At 41.2% G+C, this 26,831-nt stretch overlaps 1 protein-coding gene across 1 annotated transcript in view; it reads right to left on the bottom strand.

The window, feature by feature from the left end:
- Positions 1-26,831, bottom strand: part of LAMA4 (laminin subunit alpha 4) — a 102,917-nt gene that overhangs the window by 40,902 nt on the left and 35,184 nt on the right. The window contains exons 3-13 of the mRNA XM_059835641.1: positions 26,594-26,718; positions 22,470-22,550; positions 17,110-17,324; positions 14,461-14,556; positions 12,946-13,097; positions 12,694-12,804; positions 9,292-9,403; positions 5,815-5,982; positions 4,873-5,066; positions 2,861-2,977; positions 172-320 (exon numbers count right to left, since the gene is read on the bottom strand). Coding sequence (XP_059691624.1) covers positions 172-320; positions 2,861-2,977; positions 4,873-5,066; positions 5,815-5,982; positions 9,292-9,403; positions 12,694-12,804; positions 12,946-13,097; positions 14,461-14,556; positions 17,110-17,324; positions 22,470-22,550; positions 26,594-26,718 — 1,520 coding nt within the window. The remainder of the gene's footprint in view (positions 1-171; positions 321-2,860; positions 2,978-4,872; positions 5,067-5,814; positions 5,983-9,291; positions 9,404-12,693; positions 12,805-12,945; positions 13,098-14,460; positions 14,557-17,109; positions 17,325-22,469; positions 22,551-26,593; positions 26,719-26,831) is intronic.

The raw sequence follows: 26,831 nt of genomic DNA, 5'->3' as shown, positions 1-26,831 counted from the left end.
TCCCTTTGGACTTTGACAAGTCCTTCCATACATGACTTAACAGTGATTTGTTTGGTGCCTATTTACAGACAGCATATCTAATGTCACTGTGTTTCTGCTTGTCTTTTAGTTTATTCAGCTGTTCAATCCATAGCACTTGTATGAACAGAGTCTGCTGAAGTTAGATTTTACCGGTCCAGCTCATCAGCAAGTCTTCGTAGGTTGTGTGCATGATGCATAGCCTTTTCTACCAAATCATCATCAAACAGAGACAGATTGGCTAGTTTTTCTTGCAATTCCTTTTTCGCTCCATCTATTTCTGCGTAGAACCCTGACACATTCTGAACAAAATATGGAAGGAAGGAAAGAAGATGAATATTGTAAAAAATCAAGTCTGTATTTTGATTATTATGTTTTATTTTACCTTTTATATTATTACAATGTTGTTGTTTCATATTAGATTTGTTTGATGTTATGTTTTTGACAGATAAAAAAGAGGAAAGTTCAAAAAGAGTCTGTCCTATGAATGTCAGTATGGCAAAACAAATGCAGGAAGATAAAAATCAACCAAAATTCCAGGAATCCCTTAAAAAGATATTAGAGATATATGTGTAAAATGCCAAAGACAGGCAGTTGAGAAATATCTTACTATCCTTTATGTTTGCTCCGGAATGGTGCCAATGACAGGTCTTTCAGAGTGAAGTGCTAATAGGTGAATTAATTAAACCAGATCTTTTAAAAAAACCCCTTATTGTGGTTCTTCTTAAATTGGAAGGTGGAACCCATAATTTTTTTTTTTTTTACCTCTTCTCTGTGAAATTAGTTTTTGGGACTTCTAAATGACATATAGAATCATAGAATCATAGAATTGTTTAGGTTGGAAAAGACCTTTAAGATCATCAAGTCCAACCGTAAACCTAACCCTGCCAAGTCCATCACTAAACCATGTCCCTAAGCGTCTCATCCACATCTTTTAAATACTTCCAGGGATGGTGACCCAACCACCTCCCTGGGCAGCCTGTTCCAATGTCTGACAACCCTTTCACGGAAGAACTTTTTGCTAATATCCAATCTAAACCTCTCCTGGCACAACTTGAGGCCATTTCCTCTTGTCCTATCACTTGTCGCTTGGGAGAAGAGACCAACACCCACCTATCTGCAACCCCCTTTCAGGTAATTGTAGAGAGCAATAAGGTCTCCCCTCAGCCTCCTCTTCTCCAGGCTGAACAACCCCAGTTCCCTCAGCCGCTCCTCATAAGACTTGTGCTCCAGACCCCTCACCAGCTTTGTCGCCCTTCTCTGGACACGCTCCAGCACCTCAATGTCCTTCTTGTAGTGAGGGGCCCAAAACTGAACACAGTATTTGAAGTGCAAGTAATCTAAATAGTGCTGGGGTGGGTGAGCTTATGCATCATCCCTTTACTCCATGGGCCCTGGCACTGTTTTGGCCCTGGCCAGCTGCCACTCTCCCAAACCTGCCTCCTTGGGGCATAGCACTGGGCGGTGTCTGTGCCCTGGGGACAATTTGGCAATTGCTGGAGAGAGACAGAGAGTTCAGCTGTATGGCTGTGAGCTGTGCTGCATCATGGAAAACAGGCCCTGGTCCCTTTCTGTCTCCTTGCATAGAGACATCCCTCATGCTAAGGCATCTTGGGTTAGTCTAATTAGTAAATCAGTCCACCTAAATACTACCTACATGTATGTATAGACAAGGAGAAGTAATGTCCCTTTGCCTTAGCCATACTTCTTCCTTATATGAAATACTCATGGGGAAGACCAAATGGGCCTACATTCACCTTCTCTCCAATACACAAGCTTGCTGATATGTTCGAGGATTATAAATGTGGCCTCAAAATACATGAAAACCAGATGAAATGGAGGGGGAGAAAAAGAGTGAATGAGTGAAGCGTGAAAATACTTATTGCTGATGAGGATGGAAGATGTATGATGTTGCATACTACTTCCTTCCCTGCAGTGTGAACATCCCCTGTGTGTAAATGTATCCACAGAGGAGTGGGGAACCCAAAATAATAAACTGCAGCAATTTGTTTTGCACAAAACACAGGAGAAAAAAAAAATCATACTGCTTGATCACCCAGGGATCGTTATAAAGCAAGCTGTCCTCTGTCTGTTTTCTCAAATTACTTTTGAAAAAAAAATTAGTGACTTCTGATATTTGGTTTTTTTGTTAAAGAAAGTGGGCAACTATGACCGAAATGAATGTTTGTGGAGAATTTTCATTTGTCTTAAATAATCTCAAATTTTTAAAATAAAGCATGAAAAAAAAAAAGCAGCTTTGGTAAATTTTTTAGTTAGCAAAATCCCAATTTTATTTTCATCATTTTTTATAGAAAGTCCATAAACCTAAAATTTCTAAAAATTTCCTACAACACTTTGTCTCATTCAAAACACTGGTTACTAGTCTACAGTTCCAGAAGAGGATTTTTATAAGACAATCTGTTTACATGTGTTTTACACTCTGATGGTGGCTGGTTTTAACACTGATATCTGAGATCTTTAGCCTTCTCCTATGCTCACTTGCATGCACAAGGAAAGGAATTTAGCATATAGTACAGTCTTTGACCAGAGCATCTTTTGGCAGCTGCTTGTAATGAAATGATTGAGAACTCTACAGCAAAATCCTTCATTCAGTTCTGCCTACAGTAAGGTGTCCTTATAATATAATTATTCTTCCGAGGCAGTAAAATGTAATTACACAGCTTTTCATCCAGGAATATTTATACTTTTTGGGGGAATATTCATCAGTATTTCATTGAAGCATTATAAAAAGGGAGAGTTTTTTATTTAGTGGTCTAAACACATGACTTAAAAGTTCAAAAAATCAGGACATATCATTTCAACAAGTCACTGAGGCACCTACCTTTATTACCTCAGTTAAGTCAGAGTTGACCTTTTGTGGTCCTGCCAAAATAGTTGTAGCACTTAGCAGAATGGCGTTCACTTCATCTATTTGCTCTTTTATTTTCTCATGTTGTTTCTACAAAAAATAAAATAAAACTAAATCACATCCAAAACCATCTGTGCATTGCTAAAAGAGTGTCACCATTTTTGTTAAATTTATTAAAGTTAATTCAAAAAGTGAAGTGATGAACTAAATATATTTTAGACAATATTGAAGTCTAAGTTTTCGCCAGACATCTCTAATAGCTGCATATTATAATGTGACTCTGCATTTTCCTGTCTTTGTGAAATATTTTTTTTTTTAAATTTACTGATTTCATTTTATATTACAGCGTGAGCAATTATTGGAATGAAGCATTATTCAGTGCACTGCCCGTAGAGACAAATTAAACATGGATTTTTCATAGTGGTCTGGAGACTAGTTTTTGTCTGGAGGTTTTTTAAACCTACAGTACAGAGATCTCTTTTCCTTGTCAATAGTAAAGCTAATGTGAACAATTTCTTTTGTACAGCATCTGCCTTCATTGTGAGGCAACTGGTTAAAAACAGTGAACAATTGCAGCTACACACTTCAGGCTTTGCTTCATAAATGTGAGACGAGCTGTAGCTTGGCACTCTCATTATGAAACAATGGAACAACAGAAGAGGCTTTGTACATAAGGATCCCAAGCTGCTTGTAGAAGAATTCACGAGAACAGCATGCCTGATTTCTCTATTGAATTATTAGACCTTCCACATCAGCATGAACTTATACTGCTGCAAATTTTGAGAGCTCAGAACTCAGACACAGATGCTATGAAACCCAGAGGTTGGCCTGAATTTGCAAGATCGTTCTTCAAATCACAAAATTGCTCCCTAAACCCATCTCCTCCAGAATCCAAACAATTTCAGCTATTGAAATGAAAACAGTTTGCTTCAAATGGTTGCAAATTGTTCTCTTTGTCAGTTTCTTTCTTGCTGAAAAAATAAATGAAGAGAAAAGTTTTAGGAGGGACATTCTGGTTTTGCATCCCTGAAAGGAAACTAAAGAAAACAGAGAAAGAGTCACAAAACTGCTGGGAGGAGAAAAATTAGTCTTTTTGTATGGCTGATGGATTGGGTACTTTTCTGGGATATGAGACCTGAAAATTCAATTTGCTCATCAGCCAGATGGGATTTGAACCTAATGCCACCACTTACAGGCAAACATGCCCCCCTTCTGTGTTGTAGGGGACAGGTCTCCTCCGAGCTCTTCTCTGGAGCGATTACTTTGTTCAAAATACTGAAACTATTCATTTGAACAGAACATAAGGGAAAACTGCTGTAGCCATATAGCTAGGCTGTTCACCCAGCAAGTAGGAAACCCACTTTCAAGGTATCTGTTGTGCAGCAGTTAGAGAATGGATTTGTGCTTGAAGATGCAATGACAGTTGTCTGCTCTTCCTGAAAAAATGGGGATGCATTTTGTTTAAAGAGGACCAGAGAGCAAGTTTGGATGAGGCAGCGTGAAGGCACTCACAGCCCAGGGTATGAATGCAGTCCAGGGTCTTTATAAAAATTGTTTTAATAGAATATAATTACTTTTGTGAGCATGAAGTCCTTCCACATTATAAATCAGTACATAATAGGTGAAACAAACCCACCACAATATTTATAGCAGCCATGCTACATGGAATCTTAAGCTTCTTGGGTTTTCTTGTAATACATCTTCCTAATTTGGGCATTAGCATCCATCTCTTCCTTGGCTTGCTGAGATATGCCATGCCCAAACTTGTAATTTATTGTCACTCAATGAATAAATAATTGTACCTTGCACTTCCACAACTTGTTTCTTAGAACTGGATAGTCAAAGTCATCCCGCTGAGTGGTCCAAGAAAATCTTTTTTTGTGTGGTGATTCCTGAATCTAAATTTTTTGCAATCTACTGTTTTAAGCACTGGCAGAGATGGAGTGTTCATAGACCACAGTTATGATAAATGTACTGCATAGTACCTCACGCCTTTGAAGATTGTCTGTGTTTTCCTTATGTATATCCTCCGTTTGTGTAACATAGTCAAGCGCCTGGTCTAATGCCTCCTCCAGCTCTGACAGCTTCACATCCTGTTCACTGAGCTGCTCCAGCACATCAGATACTAGAGATCTGGTGTCATTGTACCTCTCATGAAATTCTTCAACTTGCTGTAGCACTGGGAGAAAAATCAGAGGCCACTGATTAATCCAAAGCTTGGATTTCTGACAAAACTTACCTATGCAACAATTTCTTAGGGGACAGTAAGACGTATTTGTTAAAAGCTCACTTGAGAAATCATATACTCAGATTTTAATTTTCCCTCCTCTTTATATAAGGAAAGATGCCTCTCATTTTAGTATCTCATTTTAATCCCAGTAATTCCCCCTCTTAAGTAACTTCTCCTAAAAGAAACTAGGTTTGGCTTCCCGTGCTCTTCATTTGTTTTTCATTGTCACAGCCAACCAGGCTATTCTGGAGAAGACAGTCCTTATTGTCCTGGGGCTCTGACTCATGTTCACAGAGCTGTGAGAATTAGGCTGCCACTCTTTCCCATACCAGCAGTTTTTCTCTCTCTGCTGGAGTTTACTGTCCTCATGGCAGAGCTGGCAGGGGGAAGGAGGATGTTCACACGAGCAATTCCAGCCTGGCACAAACCTTCCTAAGCAGCTATCGCTGAGGTGCTGCAGTGCACAGGCACACACAGACACACACATTTTTCTGCCCATTCTGTCACCGGGGGCAGCAAGCTCCAGCAGAGACTTGGGGCGGGCATTTGGAAGCAGCAACATCTTCAGCACACCAGTCCATGCTCACTAAGCGCCTGCTGGTCCTCCCCAGGGGTTCAGCAGCCCATCCAGAGCTGCCTGGCCCATGCCAGCTGCACATCAACATGTGGGTGAATGGAAAACAGATGTAAAACTCACGCTCCTCCGCTGCGTTTTCCTCGTCATCCGCAAGTTGCCTCTGATTAGTGAAAGGCTTACGGTGTTTGATCACCTTCAGCATCTCCTCAGCCACACTCAGCTTCTGGGCAATTTCTTCAGGGCTCAGCTCTTGTTGAATTGCATAGTATTTCATCTTGCTGCTGATTTCTGGGGGAAAAAGGAACAGATGGTCAATCCAGCATGGCTGCAGAGAAGTAAATGCTGTGGAGTACTTTTACTTTTGTGAATCCAGATCAAGCTGATGGCAAAAGAAAGTTTTAATTATCTTTCAACTCTATATTAGGTAATTATTATGTTTAATCCAGTCTTAAAATTAAACCTGTAAATATATCACACTTCCTGGCATATATGGGGGTCTCATCAGAAGAGGATGAGATTTAGCAGGCATGGGTTGTGTGCACTATTTGGCTTGGCAGTTCTTATAGGCTGGGGTCATCATTTTATTCTGAGTTCTGTGGCATATAACAGGCTGGGGCTTTTGTCCAGGATCATGGTTTTTAAGTGCTGCTGCAAAAATGTTATGTTTATTAAATAACAACAATGGCAAGGAGACTGAAGTAACCTCTTTTTCCGTCCAAAGATGTTTGAGGCACCCTAAAGAGGTAACATATGGCTTCTGGCCTGATACTGCCTAGCTCGTTTGGAGATAGATACTATTTCAAGGTTTTGGTCTCAGTTCAAAGAACACTGTTGGATCCCTGCAGCTGAAATTGAGTTTACCCATCCCCAGTGTAGGGATGGGTTACCCACTTCTCACTCCCTGGCCCTGAATACCAATCACCTCCTCTTTTATGCCCTATGATGCAACGAGCTTTGGCTTGTGTTCATCACTACTTTTGTGGATAACCAAAGCTGGAAAAGCCAGCAGTATTTGTCTCTAAGATTTTTACAAAAAATAGATGTGTAATTGTGGCACAACTGATTCTTTGGCAAAGCGTCTTTGCATGCAGTTTCTGACTGGCTTCTCAGCTCATTAGTGAAGCTTTAAAGGCTCATACTGAGCAGTAACTGATCACGACCAGCAGCTCCGTGGATTTCTTTTTCTTTCTCATGCTGGCACACGCATGTGCATGTGTGCACATACACACCTTCCCTTCAGTAGAGAGTGGTTTGCCCCCTACAGGGGTGATGCCCCTGTAGAAGAATAGTTTTGAGCACAGTGGAAATAATTTTCACCTACTTGTCTCCAACTGCTTTCTGGGTGAACAAGCTCTCTCTTTTTATTCACAGCCATGGGTGTGGCTTCTTCTATGGTAGCTCAATCAGATTGTGCTATTTGTACACCAAACTAGATACATGTCTACCTTTTGTGGGTCCTGTCCTGCCCCAAACCAATTAATAATACAAAAGGACAATCCACAGAGGTCAACCAGGGGTTCTTAGTGACATGGAATGAGGCTTATGCTGATGCTTTTGCTCAATAAATGTAGAAATAAGATGTGACAGATGGCCAGACAGTCAAAGGTGATCTAGCATCACAGGTGTAAGAATGTAGTACAAAGGTAACATCCTATGAGCCTGGTCTCAGCCTGCCTCTTTTCTGTGATGGGATATGTTAACTTACGTATGTTTGTTGAAATAAAGTAATGGTTGAAGCACCCATGGAGGTAAGGATAAGCAAGGATAACAGCTGATATGTAACTGCTCTTCCCTACACAAGTTGCCACAGAGTTTGCAATAATTGCTCTAAGACAACTACTCAGGCCTGTTAATCAAGTATTTCTATAGAAAAAGGGCTGTTTAACCTCAACTGCCGGTCAGCCTTTCTATTCTGGTGCCATATACGGCTTTTGTATACTGTTGGCATAGCCAAAGATTGGAGGAAATCAGTGTGCTCTATGGCAGGATGGAGGCTGTCATGATGCAGGTGGACAGGGGACAGGGATGCTTCCGAGTACATTCACTTAGGATTTTAGTGCTTTCTGTAAGTACTGAAGAAGAGGCTGCAATTGGTTTAATCTCAGCTTTATATATCAGCATGATAATGATATGTCATAGATATTCTAGATGAAGATGGTCTTCTCTGACTAGGAACCCTTTTTTAAGTGCAGTTGCACTTGGGAATGTGTTCACTGTTGTCATTTATCCTTTGTTATACAGTACAGTAAAAATTCTTGAAGATGCAGGAGGTTTAACAGGCTCTAAATAAAAAACAAATCTTCATCTGGGAAGGTGTAAAATACATACATTTACAGTCAGAAGGGAAGTTATGTTTTGAATTTTATGCTAGTTCTGGAGACGCTTTTATTGCTCTAGCATGTTGCCTGAAGATGAACATAATAAGTTTTGTCTGCATCCCCTCACATCATATGGACAGATGAGCAGGACACTAAGACAATAGGTTACAGTTTGTTCCAACATTTTAACAAAAAAAGGTCTTGTTTTCACTCTTTTCCTAATTTTGGGAGATCATCATCACTATCATGTTTACCTCTCCTACTGTGGATCAGCATCACTCTTACCATTTCTGATGGTCTGCACTAGCCACAGTTTACAGTTCTGCCTTTCACTTTTACTAAAGGCCACACTTCCTGTGTGGAAAAAAAGGCAATGAAAATGCAGTTTTCCAATTCTTCTTCTGTATTTCAGAAAAAAAAAGAGCAAAAGAACAACAGCTAGTCTGTAATGCTCTGTAGATGTGTCTGGACCCAAACTCAATTAGAAATTCCAGTCAGATGGAGCAATAAGCAGCTTGAGGAGAAAATCACCGCCTCCTCCCATGCTGAGCTTGGGGAAGCAGTTAAGCTGACTGAACTATTTACTATGCAGTGTCCTTTTCTTTTCAGAAGCATCTACATGAAGTTGTATGAACCAGCACAATCCTACTCAGCAACAGTTTGCTAAAAGGTAAAAACTGGGTTTAAAGTAACACTCACCAGTGGGATCACCAGAGTTAGTCAGACCTAACTGACTGCCATGGGTTCAAAAGGGAAAGCACAATTTTAAAAAAATTCTGTCTAGCTATTCATATGGCCTCCATTACTTATCAGCAGGATGGGAAAAGTGCACTTGCATGAATCTGCTGACAAGTAAAACATGGAGCACTCTCATCTCCCATCCTATGCTTGTGTTTGTGGCTTCATCCAGACCCAATCTGATACTGACTCTTTTTTTTTACCACAAGTATATATAAATACCTTGAGTAGCTATTCAAAAAAACAAAGGCTACAAACTGAATTAACTTGAAGCATTTCACGTAAACCTAATTATTATTTTTTTGCTCTGTCAAAGAGAGAGAAAAGAAAGAGAAGCTCTTGTTCTGCGTGTCAGACCAAGTCAGCCCGTGGTGTCAGCCGTCTTTTAAGGGAGACAACTTTCCATCACGGCATTGCAGGCTGCAAAAGCCTCATGTGTGGGTTGATTTGCGAGAGTGCCCAGGTGCTATGGTATTTTTTTTCTGGAGGTTTCATTAATACATGCTTGACATTGGGCTGAACCAGAAAGAAATCTATTTACCTTGAATGTTATCCCTCATATTACTGAGCTGCTGCACAAGCTGAGTAGCACGGTTGTTGGTCTCCATGGTTTCCTTCTGTACCAGTAGGCCTTTGCTTGATGCTTCATTTCCCTATGAATAAACCATGTGAGCTAGACATTAGATTTCTTTTCAGATCCATATGCATGTGTGAGGATGAGCAGTGTAAATACACATTTTGCTTTCTCCTAATGAGCATGTGAAAGTCCATTTATCATATAAAGTGATATTTACAGAGGTGTTTGAAGTGAAGGGCTGCCTTGTCGGTATTTTCAGAATTGCAGAGTGAGAGATTAAAACCTGTCCCATATTTATCCATCATGTGCTATGATCAGATTGCCATAAATTATGTACAGTTGTAAAACTCCCATCTGCTAAGTCTCCTAGGCATTCAGCTGGGCTGGCTCATTTTGCTGGGTATGGCATTTCCTGAGTAAGCATATAGCCTGAAGAATAAGGTGTCAGGCTCACAATCATTTTTACATCAGTGTCTCCTTCAAGCGGGGTCCCTAGGTGTGCAACTTGTTAAAATTAAGAAAAAGCATGAGGATTCAAAATACTCTGAAGAGCATAGCCACCCTCCTATACTGTGTTACGTTGGAGGCTGTACTCTGCATTGTCTTCCCTTACATGTAAGGGACATGAAGAGTTACTGTGTCAGAGTTATCATCTTTCCTAGAAGGTCACTGACTTTGGGAGTCCTTAGATTTCATTTTCACTGGTATTTCCCAGGAAGGAGAAAAAAATATGACTACTGTGACATTGACGTTGCCCAGACCCTGTGTGTGTTTGTGTGTGTGTGCATGTGTGTGTGTGCATGTGCACATATTAAGTCCGCACCACATGCTTGCCAGTGGGAAGGTGTTTGATTCACAGTCCCTGCTGGGGCTGCATCAGCAAAAGTTCCCCACTATAAAATTAGCTTTGGGCTTGGGGTACCCTGACATCTCGTAAGCCAGAAGATACTTGACTGTTGGTGTACTCGCGTCATGCTTGCTTACTGCTGCAAGAACGGTAGAGGACTCCGCTGCCATCCTCCAGCCCTGCACGGCTGAGCCCTGCTTTGGCTGCTGGTCCGGTGGGCAGTGGCCGGGACCCCCAGGCATGGTTTGGGCCCGGGTTTTGCAGAGGCACCAGGTAGTGCTTGAAGGCAAGGCTGGGATGGCGTCCAGTGCCCCAGGAATGCACTGGCACCCGAATAGAACAAATGCAAGGGCTCATGGAAGGGTTTTAATTTTATTTCTATTATTTGCTTGGTTTTTTAGTCTTTGAAGGGCAAGCACTATGTTTTTTATTCGTATTACTTTATTGCTATCAGGGTTTCTTGTAGATGCTCTATTGCCCAAATAGGGATTCCCAAATTCCTGCTGATGTAACAGAGGCTCGTCTTGAAATTTGCTAAGTTCCCAGGAAGCAAAGGCGCTCGGCTCCCCCAAGTCTCTGTCAAACACTCAGGATTGAGTTATGTGCTGTTTTACTCTAAGCTCGTGCCAAGCAGACTCAAGGAGTTACAGGTCACATTTACACTTCTCATTTAGCAGCAGGATTTGCCTACAGTTGGTGCATTCATCCTGCATTTGGGGTTTAGATCAGAATCTGCAGCAACCCCTCAGGCATGGGGACGTGCGTGTGAAGTGCTCTGAACGGAAGATGCAGCATATCTCTGCAAAACCCACTGAAGGCCCTAGCATCTGTTTTCCATAAGAAAGAGCCTTGAAAGAGCAAAAAGTTCAATACATTCAGAGTTACTACTGTGGTCTGCCTTCCACTGTGAGAGTCTGGGGTCATTATCTCCCTGCCTTTACAAGCAATCACAAGTATTCATGTGGAACAAGCATTAGAAATAACCAGGGAGAAAAGACCAGAGGAAATGCTGAATTTATTAGTTAAGGGACAGTCTAACTGAGGAATGAGCTAAGAAATCCCCAGGTAGTACTGAAGATGACAAAAACGTTATTATCCAAATTCAATAAATACTCCTAGAAAATGTAATGCCTGCCTACCAACTACATAGAGGGACTCTGAGGTGTGTGAGCTCTGCCGGATTTTCACAGGTGCAGAGGGGTATGTGTGTGTGAGCTCATTTAATCAAACCTCTCTTGAACACAGGCAGAGTCTGTGTAATGCTGCAGTGCCCTTTCTGCTAAGTGCTGATTGAAAACACTGAAACCCAAATTTTCTCTTCCACCTCTCTATACAGTTCTTTCTCCTCTTCCTTTGTGTTTTTTCTCCTACTTGCTCCTGTATTTGAGTTTTAGTCTAAAGTATAATTTTAATTTGTCTTCTGAAGGAATTCTAAGTGAATATAAGGTCTGGCATTTTGCAATAGCATGAAATATATTCTAGTCATACTGCAGCTGTGATTATCTCTGAGAATAACAGAGAGTAATGTATCCCACTAATATATACCTATCTTAGCAACAGAAAGACATTTAATAATATCTCTTTAAAATAGAAGAGAAGCAATTTTGAATCCTATTTCTTCTTTTAACATATATCATATCAGTATTCTTCTAGGGTGCCATGAAAGTGTTATGATGTGAGCTGAGAGCAGATAACCTTAATTTTATAGCCTGGCAATTGAATGTGGATGCAACATTTATGATTACAATTGTGTTAAAACATATCTTGAGTGCTGATCAGGCTCCTATCTCAGTGGGTACGTGAAAAACCTTTTAAACTGACAGTTTCGTAACATATTTTGAAGTGTCTAATCAGGGCTAGTTTAATTTTATGAGAGCATACATGTAAAATAGATACAGTACAAATACTCCCAAAATCAATCTGAATTAGTTTAGTGTTGGTTACTTTGCTTAATTAGAAATCAAAATGTGAAATAGAAAGGCAGTGGGTCTATCTCAGATCAAACACGAGTAGAGGGGTAGGTGGGAACTCAGATCCTGAGGGGACAAACCCCCGACCACATTCAACAGACTTTGGCCCTACATCCTTCCTTTTCTGGGAAGAAGACTTGATAGGTCATTTACACTTTTAATTGAGAGCTAAAGTAGAAAGTCTAGAAATAGAAAATAGAAATAGAAAGTTCTCCCAACTATCTCTCAGGGCACTCCCACTCTTGTTTGGTGAACATAGAGGTTCAGACTAGATGTTAGGAAATGTTTCTTCATTGAGAAGGTGGTCAAACACTGGAATGGCTTCCTAGAGAGGTGGTTGATGTCTGTCAGTGTTTAAGAGGCATTTGGACAATGCCCTTAATAACATGCTTTAACTTTTGGTCTGCTCTGAAGTGGTTAGGCAGTTGGACTAGATGATCGTTGTAGGTCCCTTCCAACTGGAACTATTCTATACTAACCTCTTATGGCAGCATGTGAATATGACAAACCTCAAACCCTCAATGCTGTGGCAGGGTGCTATAAACAAACCTGTTCATCAAGTGTTGCTGCCTCTCTCAGGAGATCACTCATTTCATCTCCAGCTTCATCGACCTGGATGGTCCAAAGCACAGCATGGTCCTTTTTTTTGGACATTGCCTCCTGTGTGTGTGGGAAAAAAGTCAGTGCATCTGAAAACAAATTATTTCTCTAGTGAGGGCAGGGATTAAAATCTACAGGAATGGAATGGAAATTCATAGATTAGATTTAGATCAAAAAATAAAATATCATCAATGTTCGTACCTGGAGATGGGTGGCAGTGAGGTTCAGGTCATTCAAGCGCTTGTGAGCTGCAACACCTGTAGAAATGCTCAGTAAAGTCGATTTGCTTTCATCGATAGCCAGAACTGCTAATCGGATGTCATCTGTCAAATCCCAGATACATTTATCGCAGCCTGATAAGAAAATAAGAGTGTCATTTTTCTTTAGTGTTTGTGTCAGTTAACAGCAAATATCTTAAATTCACGTTATAGTCCTCTTGCCCCATGGTGTTCCCTCTCTTTTTCATTGATGGATCCTGATGTATACCCATTTTTCTTTCACTTTCATCCACCCACTTCCAAGGTCCAACAGTACAGTCATGACGCTTCCAGCTGAGCAGCACCAGATGGGACTACTCTGAGAGGCTGCCACAGTGGCTCCATAATCAGTAGGGAGAGAGAGAGAGAGGAGGTATTTCCTGGCTATTCCCTAGAGGCTCTGCATGTTTGTGGCCTGAAGAACAACAGATGAGGGTCAAAAAAACAACTTCATTTTGTCAGAACCCAAAACTCTGGATTTAAAAATTGGTGGTATGAAAAGTAAGGATGTCCAGCATATGGGGTCTTGGCTGCATATTTGATTAGGAGGCAACTTCTAAAAACACAGTTATAACATCTTTGGAATACGCTTGTGCAAAACTATACCCTTGTCCCTGCTGAATGCTTGCAATTCCACCTTGTTTTTAGTGACATTGGTGCCGCCACTAAATGCAAGAGACTTAGGTGAATGTGAAAAACAGATTCCTACAGAAACTTTTGCTCGGTATTATATAGTCTGTATTCTTGATGGCAGCAGTTCCCAATTGTTTTTCTTCTGGTTGCACTTCCAGGCACACGACCCCTCTTCTTGGGAGTCGGTTTAGGAACCCATGTGTGCTACACGATCTGCATTATACCACAGGCATAATTATACTAACATTTAAAAAAATATCAGTCGTTACCAATAGTTACAACATAGTGCTTCCAGAAACTCCACAGGCTTCCTATCATTAGAATAGGGGAGATGATAGAGGAAAAGCAACTGACTGATGGATATATGTCAAATTGTCAACGGCAACAACTTATATTAGATGTACAAATAGAAAACTAGAAATTACATGCAAGATGGCATAGATAAAGTTGTAATGGCAGTTTTTAGGGCCAGAATATTATTTTGCAAGCACTTTGTCTCAAAGCCTATAGGAGCAGCTTTGGTGATACTTCCCTACTGCTCCGCAGTAGGACTAACATTCAATCTGTATCCCAGACTGTTTACCATACTAAACATTCGGTCTGTATCACAGAGTTGGATGTATGCATGTAATCAGTCAAGCAAGTTACAACATGTTTAAATACTCAGTCAGTGGGGCATTGTGCATATTCACATGTTCAAGTGCCCTGTGGGACCGAGGTCAAAGTACTGAGCCCAATGGAGAACCGAGCTCTTAAGTTAGTACTTGTAAGCACCTAAATACAAGAGTGATATTAATTTTTGCTGTTCTCATGATAATCTTCTTACTGATGGTTGGGCAGTCTGTGCCAGTAGAAACTTCAGGACTGTCTGCGAGGCATTCTCCAGTCTGGCCGTCACACATTCTCCCTCCACAGTTACATTCTAGGGGAAAAAGAAAGGACTTTTGAAAGAAGAATCTTCAAAATATACAACTCACTTTTCCCCTCCCAAGACTAGTGAAATGATTGTACGTAGGATTGTGCATGGGTAGGCAAACCAAAATCAAGGACTTTTTGGACTGATTTTTCCTTCAGTATGTAGAAAAAGGTGTTTCTTGCACTGCGGTCAAATTGGACCAGATAAAATTTAAGGTGGGAAACAGAACCAGAAAGCTTCTGCTGAAACAACTTGTTCAAAGCTTTCCAGCTGGTCACAAGCAGAGGTAGCGAGGCCAGAGTTGCCCAGCTGGGCCATTGTGCATCGCCATCTAGAGAGGGTGTCATTTAGGAGATGGGCTAAGAAAAGTAGTACAACTGAAGTTAATTATTAGTTAGAAATCTCTCCACAGCCCTGTGGAATTTATCAATGCTGTGTCAGGCTGCCACTAAATAAGCTTTCCAGCTATCAGGAATTGATTGATAGTGGACTCCAATTCCATCATCAGCTTGAGCATATAGAAAAGTAAATATCTTCTACCACTTACAATGAATTATAAATGAGGTTCTACATTTTGTTAAACTTGAGTAAGCTACATTTTTATTGCCAGCACAAGTGGCTTTTTAAAAAGTACAGTTTTTAATCTAAAGTGTCTCTTTCAAGTTTTACTTGGCCTTTTAAAATATATTATTTTAAAGATTAAAATATTCTTGCGACACTTTGATAGAATAACAAAAACTCAAGCAGAACATAAGAACAGCAGTGACTTATCTGGAATTCGTTTTGCTCTTATGATTCATGGTTTCAGCAGAATCTCATATAACAAAACTGTTTACTGCCATTTTATTGCAGCCCATTCATTGTTCTCTATGAATTACCATGGTATTTACATTCCGTATTGCACATTTCAGGAATTACCAGGGAAAATGTGTAATACAGCTTCAAAGTCCACACGATGCACTAACATTGGAATAATTCTGTGTAAGTGAACAGTGTTAATAGAACTACATAGTTTTGTACTAATGAAGGAACAGAATTTGGTTATGAATTTTGTGGGCCAATCGGTATTCTGACCTCACCACAATCTGTATGAACTGGGTGCCCCCCAGCTTTTGGATCTATATTTTTTTTTAATTTGTTATTTCTTTTGTTAAGAAGTGAAAGAAAAGTCTCTGTTGAAAGCAGAGATTTCTGTTTACCTATGTCACAGGATCTAGCCTATCCCCAGGTGGCAAGATTACAGTTACAAGATTAAAATTTGGATGAGATTGGTGCTCAAGAAAATTGAATTATGTCTTCTTATTTAAATGGATAACTCTTAATTTGCTACACAAATGCTTATAGTAAATTACTTTAAAAAGCAGTCCTGACAATTTTTCATCTACTTGTTTAGGAGGTACCACATTTTTAGTAGGGAATTAAGGCTTTCAATGCTACTGTGGCTTACTGGTGGAGAAGACTTCTAAATTTACCTTTATTTCTGAGGGACATTTGTGGAAAGCTTTGAAGTGTGGCTAAAGATCATGTGGTTAAAAATTCATTGAAAAGAAGCTGAAAACTGCTGTCCACAGCTACACAGATTTTGTCCTTTTCTCGAAAGAAATAAAGATGATCTTAGCTGGATAGAGCTGTTTGCTCATTTAGTTTTCTTGCATTTTTTTGTTCTATATACCCTTTGAGGTGCTCTGTGGAAACCATGTACACAGACTCTCTCGTTTGTTTCTTACACTAGTTTCTTTTCTGTACTTTTATACTTTAAAGAAGGTATTTGTCTTATTTCAGAATCAGTATTTTTTTTAAATAAGAGTTCCTAATTGCTCAAAATGCCAAACAAAGTATAAGCTTGCCTTGTAAAATACCCAAATAGTTTGGATATCATGGATGTATTGAGTGGTGCATGCAATCTACGCAGTGTTGTCAAGTACAGCACATTGTGGTGTTCAGCAGAAATGAAGATGAAATGAGAAGTGTGTAATTCTCTGAAACATAATACTTCAAAATCACGATTTGCTAAAGTCAACAACCAGATTAAGTTCACTCCTAAATAGGGAAAAGCTGTACCTCTCACAACATGTTCAAGTGCCCAGGCACTTTTTATTTTTAGTGAAGATCAAACTCTACAAGGAAATCTGCTAACAAAGAGAATTACCAAGCTGATTTATAGTTTGTATGAAAAACCTGTGTAGAGAAGTCCTATGCACCATGAAATCCCACTTAAACTGTACCTCAGAAATGTAAATAATACCAACGCATTCTGCCGCTAATTCTTGCAACTCTTTAAAGGTGCAAACCAAAACTATACTGAGGTGACGGAAGTTTGACTTAACTTCAGTTTAGAAAGTCTATGTTCAGAGATGGCCTCCAAAATTATGTCTTGCAAAATTTGCTTAGGCACTTGGAATGCCCTGTAATCCTCAGACTTCTGGCAAAGCTACTCTTCGCTGTTTGAAGCTCTGGTTTTCCACATGGCCAGGGCATCTCTAATCTCGGGAAGGTCATCCATAGACCATGCTGTGCTGCGTTTTGCTCGACTCTGCTATACTAAACTATAGACAATACCTGTACAGTTTTTAGCGACTCTGGCATCCCCATAGTAACCCGGAGCGCATCGTTCGCACTTGAACCCGGTGGTGTTGCGCAGGCAGTTGCGGCACTGGCCGGTCACTTCATCACAGTCTTCAAAAATCAGATTTGGGTCCGAGTTGCCACTGCAGTCGCATTTTTTACAAGTGCTTCCAATTTGCAAAGGGTTTCCATAGTAACCGGGGGCACACCTGAAAGGAAGAGCAAGCCCAGCGATGACGAGCAATGACATTCCCATCTGGGGTACTGTTTTTTCTCTGACCTTATTTATGTCACCAGGAATTGATGACGGTCTGCAGCTACTAACGGACAGAAGGCAAATTGGGAGCTGTATTCCTGCAGAGGCTGTTTTGTGCTCTAATCTCAATCTGTACAGTTATATATTTCTCCCTTCTTGAACACTCCTGGTATCTCAATCACACCAGTCTGCATTACTTTTTTTGGTGTGTCTTTAGCAGTAAAATGATTTGTTCCCTATTGTTTTAAAATCTATGACAGAATGACCTTGGCAGAGAGGCAGTTCTAGTGTTTATTTTGGTCTCTTTCAGCTTTGGATCTCACCAACTATATTGTGTTATATAGGAAACTGTGTAAAAGACTGCATTTCTTGATGCTGAAACTCAGAGGAAGTTAAGACCTTATTTCCATTATAATGCATATAACAAAGTACTGACCAGAAAAGGTTTATATAAATACTTCTGTCGTGAGGCATTGGGATGGTTTCTGGTTTTTGCAAAACAGAACAGGCACTGAACCAGCCTCCATTTTTCAGATTTGTTCAATGATAGCCTGCTGGCTGAGGGCAAAAGGCTGAGAGCAGCCACCAGCCCAGGAGGGGAAGATTCCTCTGTTGGTTTGCAGAGGGTGGGAGGGAGGTGGGTAACAAGCACTCCAAGGGAGGCCTGAAATGGGTCCAAACTGCTTCTCATGTCTTGTCACGTTTGGGAAGCATTTGAGTTGAAAACTTGCCACATCTTAAAATGGAAGAGATGTTGAAACTGTAGTGGGTTTTGAGAGGCTAGACAAACCAGCGATAGCTAACACTCCTGGGTGACCAGTGACCCTAAGCTAAGACAAGAGGTAATAGATTTGGTGTCATCATTTGGAAAGAAAGGAGAGGGTTTCAGTTAAAGGAGTTTCTGCTGGTCTCAGGGAGTATGCTTAATGCGATGAGCTAGAGGAATTTGTGCAAAATAATCAGCAAGACGAACAGAGCCAGCACTGGAGTGGGCATGGAGCAGCTCACAGGAGCAAATCCTTGAGCAAGGGCATCGCTGGAGGAGCTGGCAGCTGGAGCAGTGCAGAGTAGCAGCTGATGGACTGGACAGACACCTGGCAGGACAGGGGCAACCCATGCCATTCATGGTGTCACTGTGGCGTGGCAGGAGGGTCCATGACCCAGTAGCCTGGGGCACAGAGATCATAGACTTGGACCCCTAAACTGGGAATGAAGAATTACTGTGGGGAGGGGGATAACAGCTGGTGTAGCAATTGCTCACTGAAGAAAATGCAGGATTGAATAGTTGTTGCAGTGGTTTAGGTAAGGAGTAGTTATTGTATTTCATCCTGGTTTATCACCCTGTTGTCCTTGTGTTTTCTCCCATCTGTAAAGTCCTCTTTTAAGATGCTGTTTGCTCTGCTGTTTGTGGGTGGGAAGGGTGAGCTCTCAGGCATTTTTGTTTAATTTTTGCAGGTTTCTGGCTGGGGACTTCAGCCGAGGTCTGTTGTCTCCTAAAATCTGAACATAGTCAAATCCAGGTTCTGCTATGTCTGAACGATGAAAATGTGGGAGATCTGATAAAAGCTTCCAGTTTTGATCTGTTCCTACATTTGCTGAGGTTTTTTGTTTTTGTTTTTGTTTTTTTTTTTTTTTAATAAAGTAATTTCCTCAATACTGCTTTGTTCATGTTCCAGTCCTGAACCCCCACAGTAAAAGCACATAAAATTTTAAGCATCTTAATATAAACCACTTGGCTGCTTCAAATACTGCCTTTGCCAATGGCAAAGACTCTGTTTGTCTCTTTGCAGCACTGCCAGAATCTTTGGTGCAGATCTTATCATTTGTGTGACCCAGATGTAAAGAATAAAAGTGTGACCTGGAGTTCTGTGTAACCCTTGGAGAACTGTGAATGCGACACAGAGCATAATGAGTGTGATTTAGCTGACTTTGGTGGAGTCAATCCCCATTCCCACGGGAGTTAGAGCAGGCAGTGATGGGTAATGCTACTGTTTATTCATGCCAAAAGTCTTGCTATAGTTTTCTAATATTTCAGCCAATGTGAGACTGTAGTATCTTCCCAAATTTCAGAATTTCAGTATGTTTATGATGTTTGAACAAGAAAAAACACTTTCCGTATTTTTTTTTTTTAATTCTGTAGACCTATTTGATTTATTCTGACCTTTCAAAATCTCACAGAGTTGCTTTTTAATTTTCTGTAGTTCGGTATTTTCCAAATGATTGTCTAATGTGGCTACCAAGTCACAGAAGTCATTGAGCTGAGGGGAGACCAGTGTTTTGCTTACTGCTATTCAGCTCTGACTTTCAGTCAGCATCTACCAAAGATTGAATGCTATTCCCATCAGGCCCACAATGTCTGCCCTCTCATCAGGACAAGGTGATTTTTTTTTTCTTTTCTGATATATACTATTCAGTTCACTTGCCAGAAACATAGTGGACAGTTCCTCACATCCTTACAGATATATTTTGTAAGTAAATGCTGCTTTTTATGACCATCTGTCTCACTTTTATTAGCCATATCTCCTCATCTGGAGTAGCTGTCTAAAACAAATAGAAACTTTTAGAGCTAAAAATAAATGTGTCACCTTTACTTTCCACTTCCCTTTGCCACTCAGTTCATCTCATAGGGCTGGACAGTGCTTGGCCTCTTTTGAATAGCTGGTAGCATGTGAAAAAAGCAGTGAGAGCTGGATGGAAATGTACTGCTCCATCTCTGTGCTTTACAGTTTGAAAAAGTAGAGGCCTGCAGTAAATGCTTTTTCCTCCATTGTAACAATAAATGGCTCTTTATTGCTAGCAAAGAATATTTCCTCTTCCATAATAAAGCTGTTAAGTTATCTTTGTTTCATTTTACAGCCATGTTTGCTTCCTGTAATTATTGGTGAGTAAGAAATTAACTTCCTCTTCCCTGGCAATGCCAGAAGAACCTTTTTCCTCTATTCACTTTGGACACTAAAGTATCGTTTCTTCAGTTATCTTTTTTGACATTTGGGCATTAACAGAACCTGGATTCCATCCACCACCGCCTTATTGATGGAGTCCAGGAGCAAAATGATTCATTCCTAAATTTGGAATTGGGAAGCTGGTTTTCTCAGTTCCTAGCAAAGGCCTCTGTGATTTCACAACACCATTTGCTGGCAATCATAAACTAGATAGGTTTGTGCCAAGCCCCTGGAGCAGCACGAGAAAGCCTCCTACATGAATGCCAGAGGAAACGGAGCAGATGATTGCCTCCCAGTGTGCTGCTCTGGAGATCCCGTGCACTGCCCGTGGAGGGGTGTCCTGCAGCTCGCTGCCCCATGGCACCCGTCACCCACCGCTGCCGAGAGCTGGGAGGGAGGCCGGTGAGGAGGACGTAGCCTTCCTCTCCCTGGGGACATGAGCTGCTATTTGGGCTGCAGGGAGGGACAGGGGCAATGCCCCTTCTCGCTCAGGATCCCCCAGTCCTCCTGCCAGCATGTTGATGGTGCGATAGCTGCCAGTGGGAGCAGGGAGTGGTGGCAGTGCCTAGCAGCAGCGCATGCGAGGCAGGGACTTGCTCTTTAGCAAGTGGACAGGGACAACCAATCATTTCTCATTAGTCTTTGAAATGCTTTTTACCATTTCTGACATAAATGGGAGTAGGACCAAGAGCCTACCGGAAGGAAAGTCCTGTTTGCCACTGCTTGCCACTTACCCCAGCAGTTAGTCAAGGACTTAACTCAGCGACCGGGACAGGCTGATTTCTTTCTGTAGATTTTCTAACCCATCTACACAGCTTTGCCTTTCTTGAGACAGATGCACTGTGTCAGGCTGGGTTGTGGCTATTAGAAAACAAAGCTGATGCTATTTTCTGCTGTTACTATGCATCTGATACTCATTTCATAGGATTTGAATTGCTTGTAGTCTAGGTTGACATTTTAATAACCATTAAGAAACCTCACTGACCTTTTAATTGTCTACATTATCCTTTCTGTATAAATCTGACATTTTAGAAGAACAAAAGAATACAGCCATAGGCCTGGAAACAAGGGTGGGTTTTTTTATTTTTGTGCCATCTGTCTAAAGGGCTTTCACTGTTGCTGTAACCATGTTAGTGATGTTTTTGTATTCTCTCTAAGGGCAAAAGCCTTCACTCTTTTTTTCATCTTACCTTCTTCATATTGATTTCTCTTTGCATCTTAAGCATCCCCTTTGTCCTTGCTCTGGTAGTTACGTGAAGTATCATTTGAATTCAAGACTTACCCATTAATGACAGTTGACTGAAGTCTTAAATACTTCAGGGGCTTTAAGGAAAACCAAAATGAGGTGTTCAGGAAGCCAGTGTCTGAGCTGTCCTATATCCCTCAGTCTTTGTGTTAGAGCTGTTTTCATTTATTGGCTGCTCAAGGAGAATTTCTGAATTATAATCAGGCCTCTGACATTCACTGAAACGTCATCCATGTGTGTTCATAGTGAGTAAGATGGCCCTTTACAAGATAGGAGAGTAAGTTATATTTCTGCTGCATAGCTCCATTTATTTATGTACTTTGTTATTTGGAGGATATTTACTGGAAATTGTTTATGGGTGTAAGGGAAAGTTGAAAAGCAACACTGGCCTATGGTTGTTTGCTTGACTTTATTGAATTATGTCTGTGAAACACATTTAAAATTTAACTAAAAAAGTTGCATCTGCTCATTAAGAATTTGACTAGATAATGCATTTTCTCCTTTGCTTTTGAAAAATTTATTTGGTAGAAGACTGCTATATGTTTTAGAGTGGTGAATTGCAGGAGTCATCTATGTGGTGGTTATTTTTCACTTCAGCTGCTGTTTCTGATTTGTATTTTGTATTTTGATTCATAAATTGTATTCCTTTTGGGAAGATCACCACATGAAGGTACACAAAGTGCAAGAACTCAATCAAAATAAATCAGATGTACATGTCTGTCTTACCGTGACATGTCTCCACAGCAAGTTCTTATGGTTTTTAGTAGGAACTGAATGAGATCCTTTAACAGACATGAGTCAACCTGATAAAAACACATGCACAAGATTTCTTCCCTGTGTGGAAAGATCCTCTCATAGACTTCTGGACTTCAGTATTGTTGACTAGTAAGTCATGCTATTAGTTTCTTACCTTTCACAGTTGGGTCCTGCATAGTTTTCCTTACAGACACAGCGCACGCTTCCACCTTTTCTGTAACAGGAGACTGCAAAGCTGGAATTTCATTAGAATGAATAGTTAGAATAGCAGGCGATGACAAACGCTTGGGAGTATTTCTTTACTACATTATGGACATTTGCTATCAGTGTGAGCTCTGTTTCTTGGTTACTTACTGCTGAATAGGCCTTCCTAAGCTCTGTATGTTATTCACATTATACCCCTTGTTTAGTCTTTTTAATCAGTGTAGAAAGCACTAATTAGTGTATAGCACTATGGAGCTATGTGAATACAGATACATGTAAGTTCCTGTCTTGCAGTGTAGCTCAGACACACCTGCAGGTTTTGATACACACATTTTAGATGATAAAGGACTTAGGATAAATGTGTATGTCATGTGAACCTAATTGCTTCCTGAGTCTTATTCTAAGGAGTGAAATATTGCTTATGAAAGACACTGCAGTGAGCACTTCAGGAGTGTAGTCTCTGGAATGGGTGCAGCAGTTTCCTATGCAAATCCTACATTTTTCCTCAGATCCAGTCTGGAAGTACCGAGTGGTGAAAACTGACCTCAGTGATGTCATCCTTATTTGCAGTAACTGAGGTTGCTCAACTGTCTCTCTGAGTAAGCTGGAAAAAGTCTGGGGCCTCTTCTGAGACCAACATGCCAAGTAGTGATGCTGATTGCAGTAATTTTCACTGCCATGATTTTAAATCATGGATTCCTTTGCTTTCTTATGTTTTTAGGATTTAACAAATGTATAACTAAATATGAGACCCAAGGAAAAGCAGCAGCCAGATGTGGAAAGTACAAATTGTATACACTTCAAACACAGTGATGGACATGGCTTAAACACACTTGCAGGAAAAGAGACATACAGTCCTAAAGATGTTTCCGGTTAGTTTGCAATATGTGTGAGTAAATGCCTGCCAGCACTGGAGTGCAACCGGAGTAGTGAGTGGCAGCAGTTGCCAGCTGCGGGCCCGTGGTTGCTAAAACGCAGCTCCTGAGTCACATAGTGCTGGGCAGCTGTGGCCAGGTTGCATCCCTTTTGCACAGAGGACAAAGGACTCAGAGCAATGGGAAAGTGCATGATCCATACACTGCTTGTTCCAGGAAGGAGCAGCATTGAAAGGTGACAAGAATGCCTGCATAATTTCAGTTCCCACCAGCATTTCTCAGCTGGTGGAACAACCAGGGTCAAATAAATCTGTGTCTGGATCTGTGCCATCTCAAAACATTTCATATAACCGGAGAGAACATAAAATAAGATTCTTCTCACAGAATTCACAAATTAACTTCAGTAAAGCTTTTTTGAGAACCTATTGAGAAAATCGTAACAGTTTGGCAGCCTTCCTCTTCTTTTACAGAGGCTAATTCCTTCATGTAGCTGAAAAAACCACATTGTGGATTTAAGTAAGTAAGTTATGAAAGAAGACTGAAGCCTTCCCAAGGTTTTATATTTTTTGTGATCTTTTAGGGAAAAATGTTTGCAAAATTCCTTCAGGTTTGAAAAGAAGTAACATCTGCTGGACTGTGAAGCAAACGCCCTCCTCCTTTTTTTTTATTCCAAAGAGATGACATTACACTTCATGTGTAATGTCCAAAAGTTATTCCAAAGTTTCCGGGATAGCAGATATGAAGATAGTTTGGCCAGAAAATCTAGAGACACACAGATGAATCCCAAGAAAATAATATGTGTATCTGATGAGTCTGTCGGTTTACAGATTTGGTCACTTTGTCTAACTGTTATGAATTCACTGGCTATTTCCAAAGTAAAACAGAGTACAAGACAACATCCTTTGGATATTCTTTCTTTAAGGCATTTAATGCTTCTCTGCTTTCTGGTAGTTACTGTTTTGCCTTAATATAAATGGAGTAGGATTAATGGAGGAAAAATAATAAAAAAAAAAGAAAGAACAGTTGTTCTTTGAATTTAGTTATGCAAGGCTGAATGTTGCTCAATCATTATTATTTGCCCATTCCAGCCCCAGCTGAACTCTTGCTGTGGTCGGATCTCTGTCATGCAAGAAGCTGAACAGGCAATTTCTGCATGTTATTTAAATAGGGTATGAGGCAAATAGGGTTTGGATATGCCTTTAACTATTTCCTTCAGGACTTTCCTGAGGGAAACCCCTGAAAAACTGAAGTGGATTTTTACTGAGGTAGTTTTAAAGGGGTGACATATCATAGAACACAGAATATCCTGAAATGGAAGGGACCCATGAGGATCATCAAGTCTAACTCCTATATTGCTGCTAATGTTGAAGCATCTGCATTCAGGCTCCTTGCAACATTTGTTCTCCCTTCCCAGTCCCATGCTGCTGCCCTTTTGGGTTCAGGGCTTCTTTATCTCTAGTGGGCTGGAATAGGAGAGACATATGTCTCTAGCAGAAGGGCTGAGGAGTGTGTTGAAGCAGGGAATGCTCCTTGGCCTCTGTGCCCATTTCTCATAGCGCTGGCAGAGACGACCTGTAGCTCAGGTCCCTGCTGGTCCCACTACACCAAGCCCTGCTGGGCTGGTAGGCTGGCTGGCTCCCTGCAGTCAGGGGGACTGCTGCAGAGCCCAGTGGGCTGTAGGACTTAGTAAATGCAGGCCTGGCCGTACTCTGTCAAATCACACCACAGGGAGGACAGCCTAGGTGTTTGCTTGACTGTCTGTGCTTGGTAGAGACTGGGTCTCATGATGCGGTAGTGCCTCAGGCACATGCAGACCAGGTTGTGGTTGAGAGAGCTGCTCCTTACACCAAAGTGGCTGCTCTATGCCCAAGAGGTTAAAAAAAAGTCACTTTCCTTTGCTAAGGAAAAAGCACTGCTTCCGACTGTTGTATTTCTACTATTTCTGGCATTACAGACGCTACTGAAATTGGAGGAAGCAGTCTGCTTCATCTGCGAGCTCGCTCACTCCTAAGCCTTTTTAAATGTGAGCAAAGCCAGATTCTTCCCGTCTCTGGAGGATTTTGTCTCTAATCCAGCAAAGCTGCAGTTTTTTCAATGATAGCTGTTCTCTACCCTACGGCCCTCTGCACATGTCTGCAGCTTGCTGCGAAAGCCAAGAGGTGATCTGTGGGAGTTTGGCCGGAGCAATTTTGCTCCATTGCCATTTTGAGCCTGTGCCACTGAGCAGCTGAGCAAAATGCAGCTCATCCCACCTTAAGGCTGTATGAGTAATCCTATAGCAACTGCAAACAAATAACAGTGCGGAAATTCCCCTTTGGTGAGAAGCCCTGCTGAAAGCAAAATGGGAAACAACACAAGGGGAGTAGGTATCATCTCGCTAAAAAATAGCCTTAACCCATTGGCAGGTATTTACTAGCATGTTCTCTGTGCACTATAGTGGGATTTGCATAGATGCCTCTCTCTTAGAGCATGGACCTCAAGCAAGAGGATGCTGATAATTTCTTTCATCTCCATTACTGATGTACCACTAACTTTCTAATAGCTGGTCATGGTTTGTAGTTATTTGTTTCTTCTGAAGGCACGGAGTGGCTAACAGCTGGACCTCTTTGGCTTGGTCTGTCAGGTTTCAGAGTTTCTTACCCAAAGGTAGCTGGGCATCAGCTGAAGGGCACCGTACTTGTCACAGGGTCCTCCAGACCTTTCCTTTTAACCGTTCCTTTTCTAACCAGATCCAGCCACTGTTTGCTCAGGAGTCTGCCTGGGTATGCTTTTCCATGGTTGGTTTTACCAATCTCTGGATAGAGATTATGGATTGATCTTTCTGTCTGTCTGTCTCAGCCACATACGTCCCTGATGCCACCTTCCTAGGGAATTCGTCTTTGAGGGATTCTTAGAAGTAACCAGACAGCTGAATAATCTCTTCTGCATAAAAGAGAGAGAACTTGAATTTGCTCAACTATTTTCTCCTCCCTCTTGGTAAGAATTGATATGAGCACTTAAGGATATTTTATACCTTCTAAATGAAATCCTGTTTCCTGTGGTTATAAATGTGGGCAGCTGGAAGTTCTCTTCTTTTCCCCCGGTTGGCAAGGGCAGCAGCCTTTGTCTCCTGCATCCAGGAAGGGATGCTGACCCCACCTTGGAAAGGACCAAAGCCAGCCCAAATCAAAGAGAAGCAAAGCAAAGACTCTTTACGTACTTGGCAAGTGCTGGCAGGGGGCAGGGGCAGGGCTGGCAGAACGTGGGCACTCCTCTGACAACGTCACCAATGAACCCGTCCGGACATTGCTCGCAGTGCTGTCCTGTTGTGTTTCTCTGGCAATCCTTCAGTGGAAAGAGAGAGAGCGGTAAAAATTAAACAGAGGTGATGCCTAATTCAGAAAGCAATCATTTAGCTGAAGACCCAGCCAAGCCGAATAGGGGCTGATGCCAGACCC

The sequence above is a fragment of the Gavia stellata genome, chromosome 2, assembly GCF_030936135.1.
Source record: "Gavia stellata isolate bGavSte3 chromosome 2, bGavSte3.hap2, whole genome shotgun sequence".
NCBI lineage: Eukaryota > Metazoa > Chordata > Aves > Gaviiformes > Gaviidae > Gavia > Gavia stellata.
This window is presented reverse-complemented; position numbering and strand designations above follow the sequence as displayed.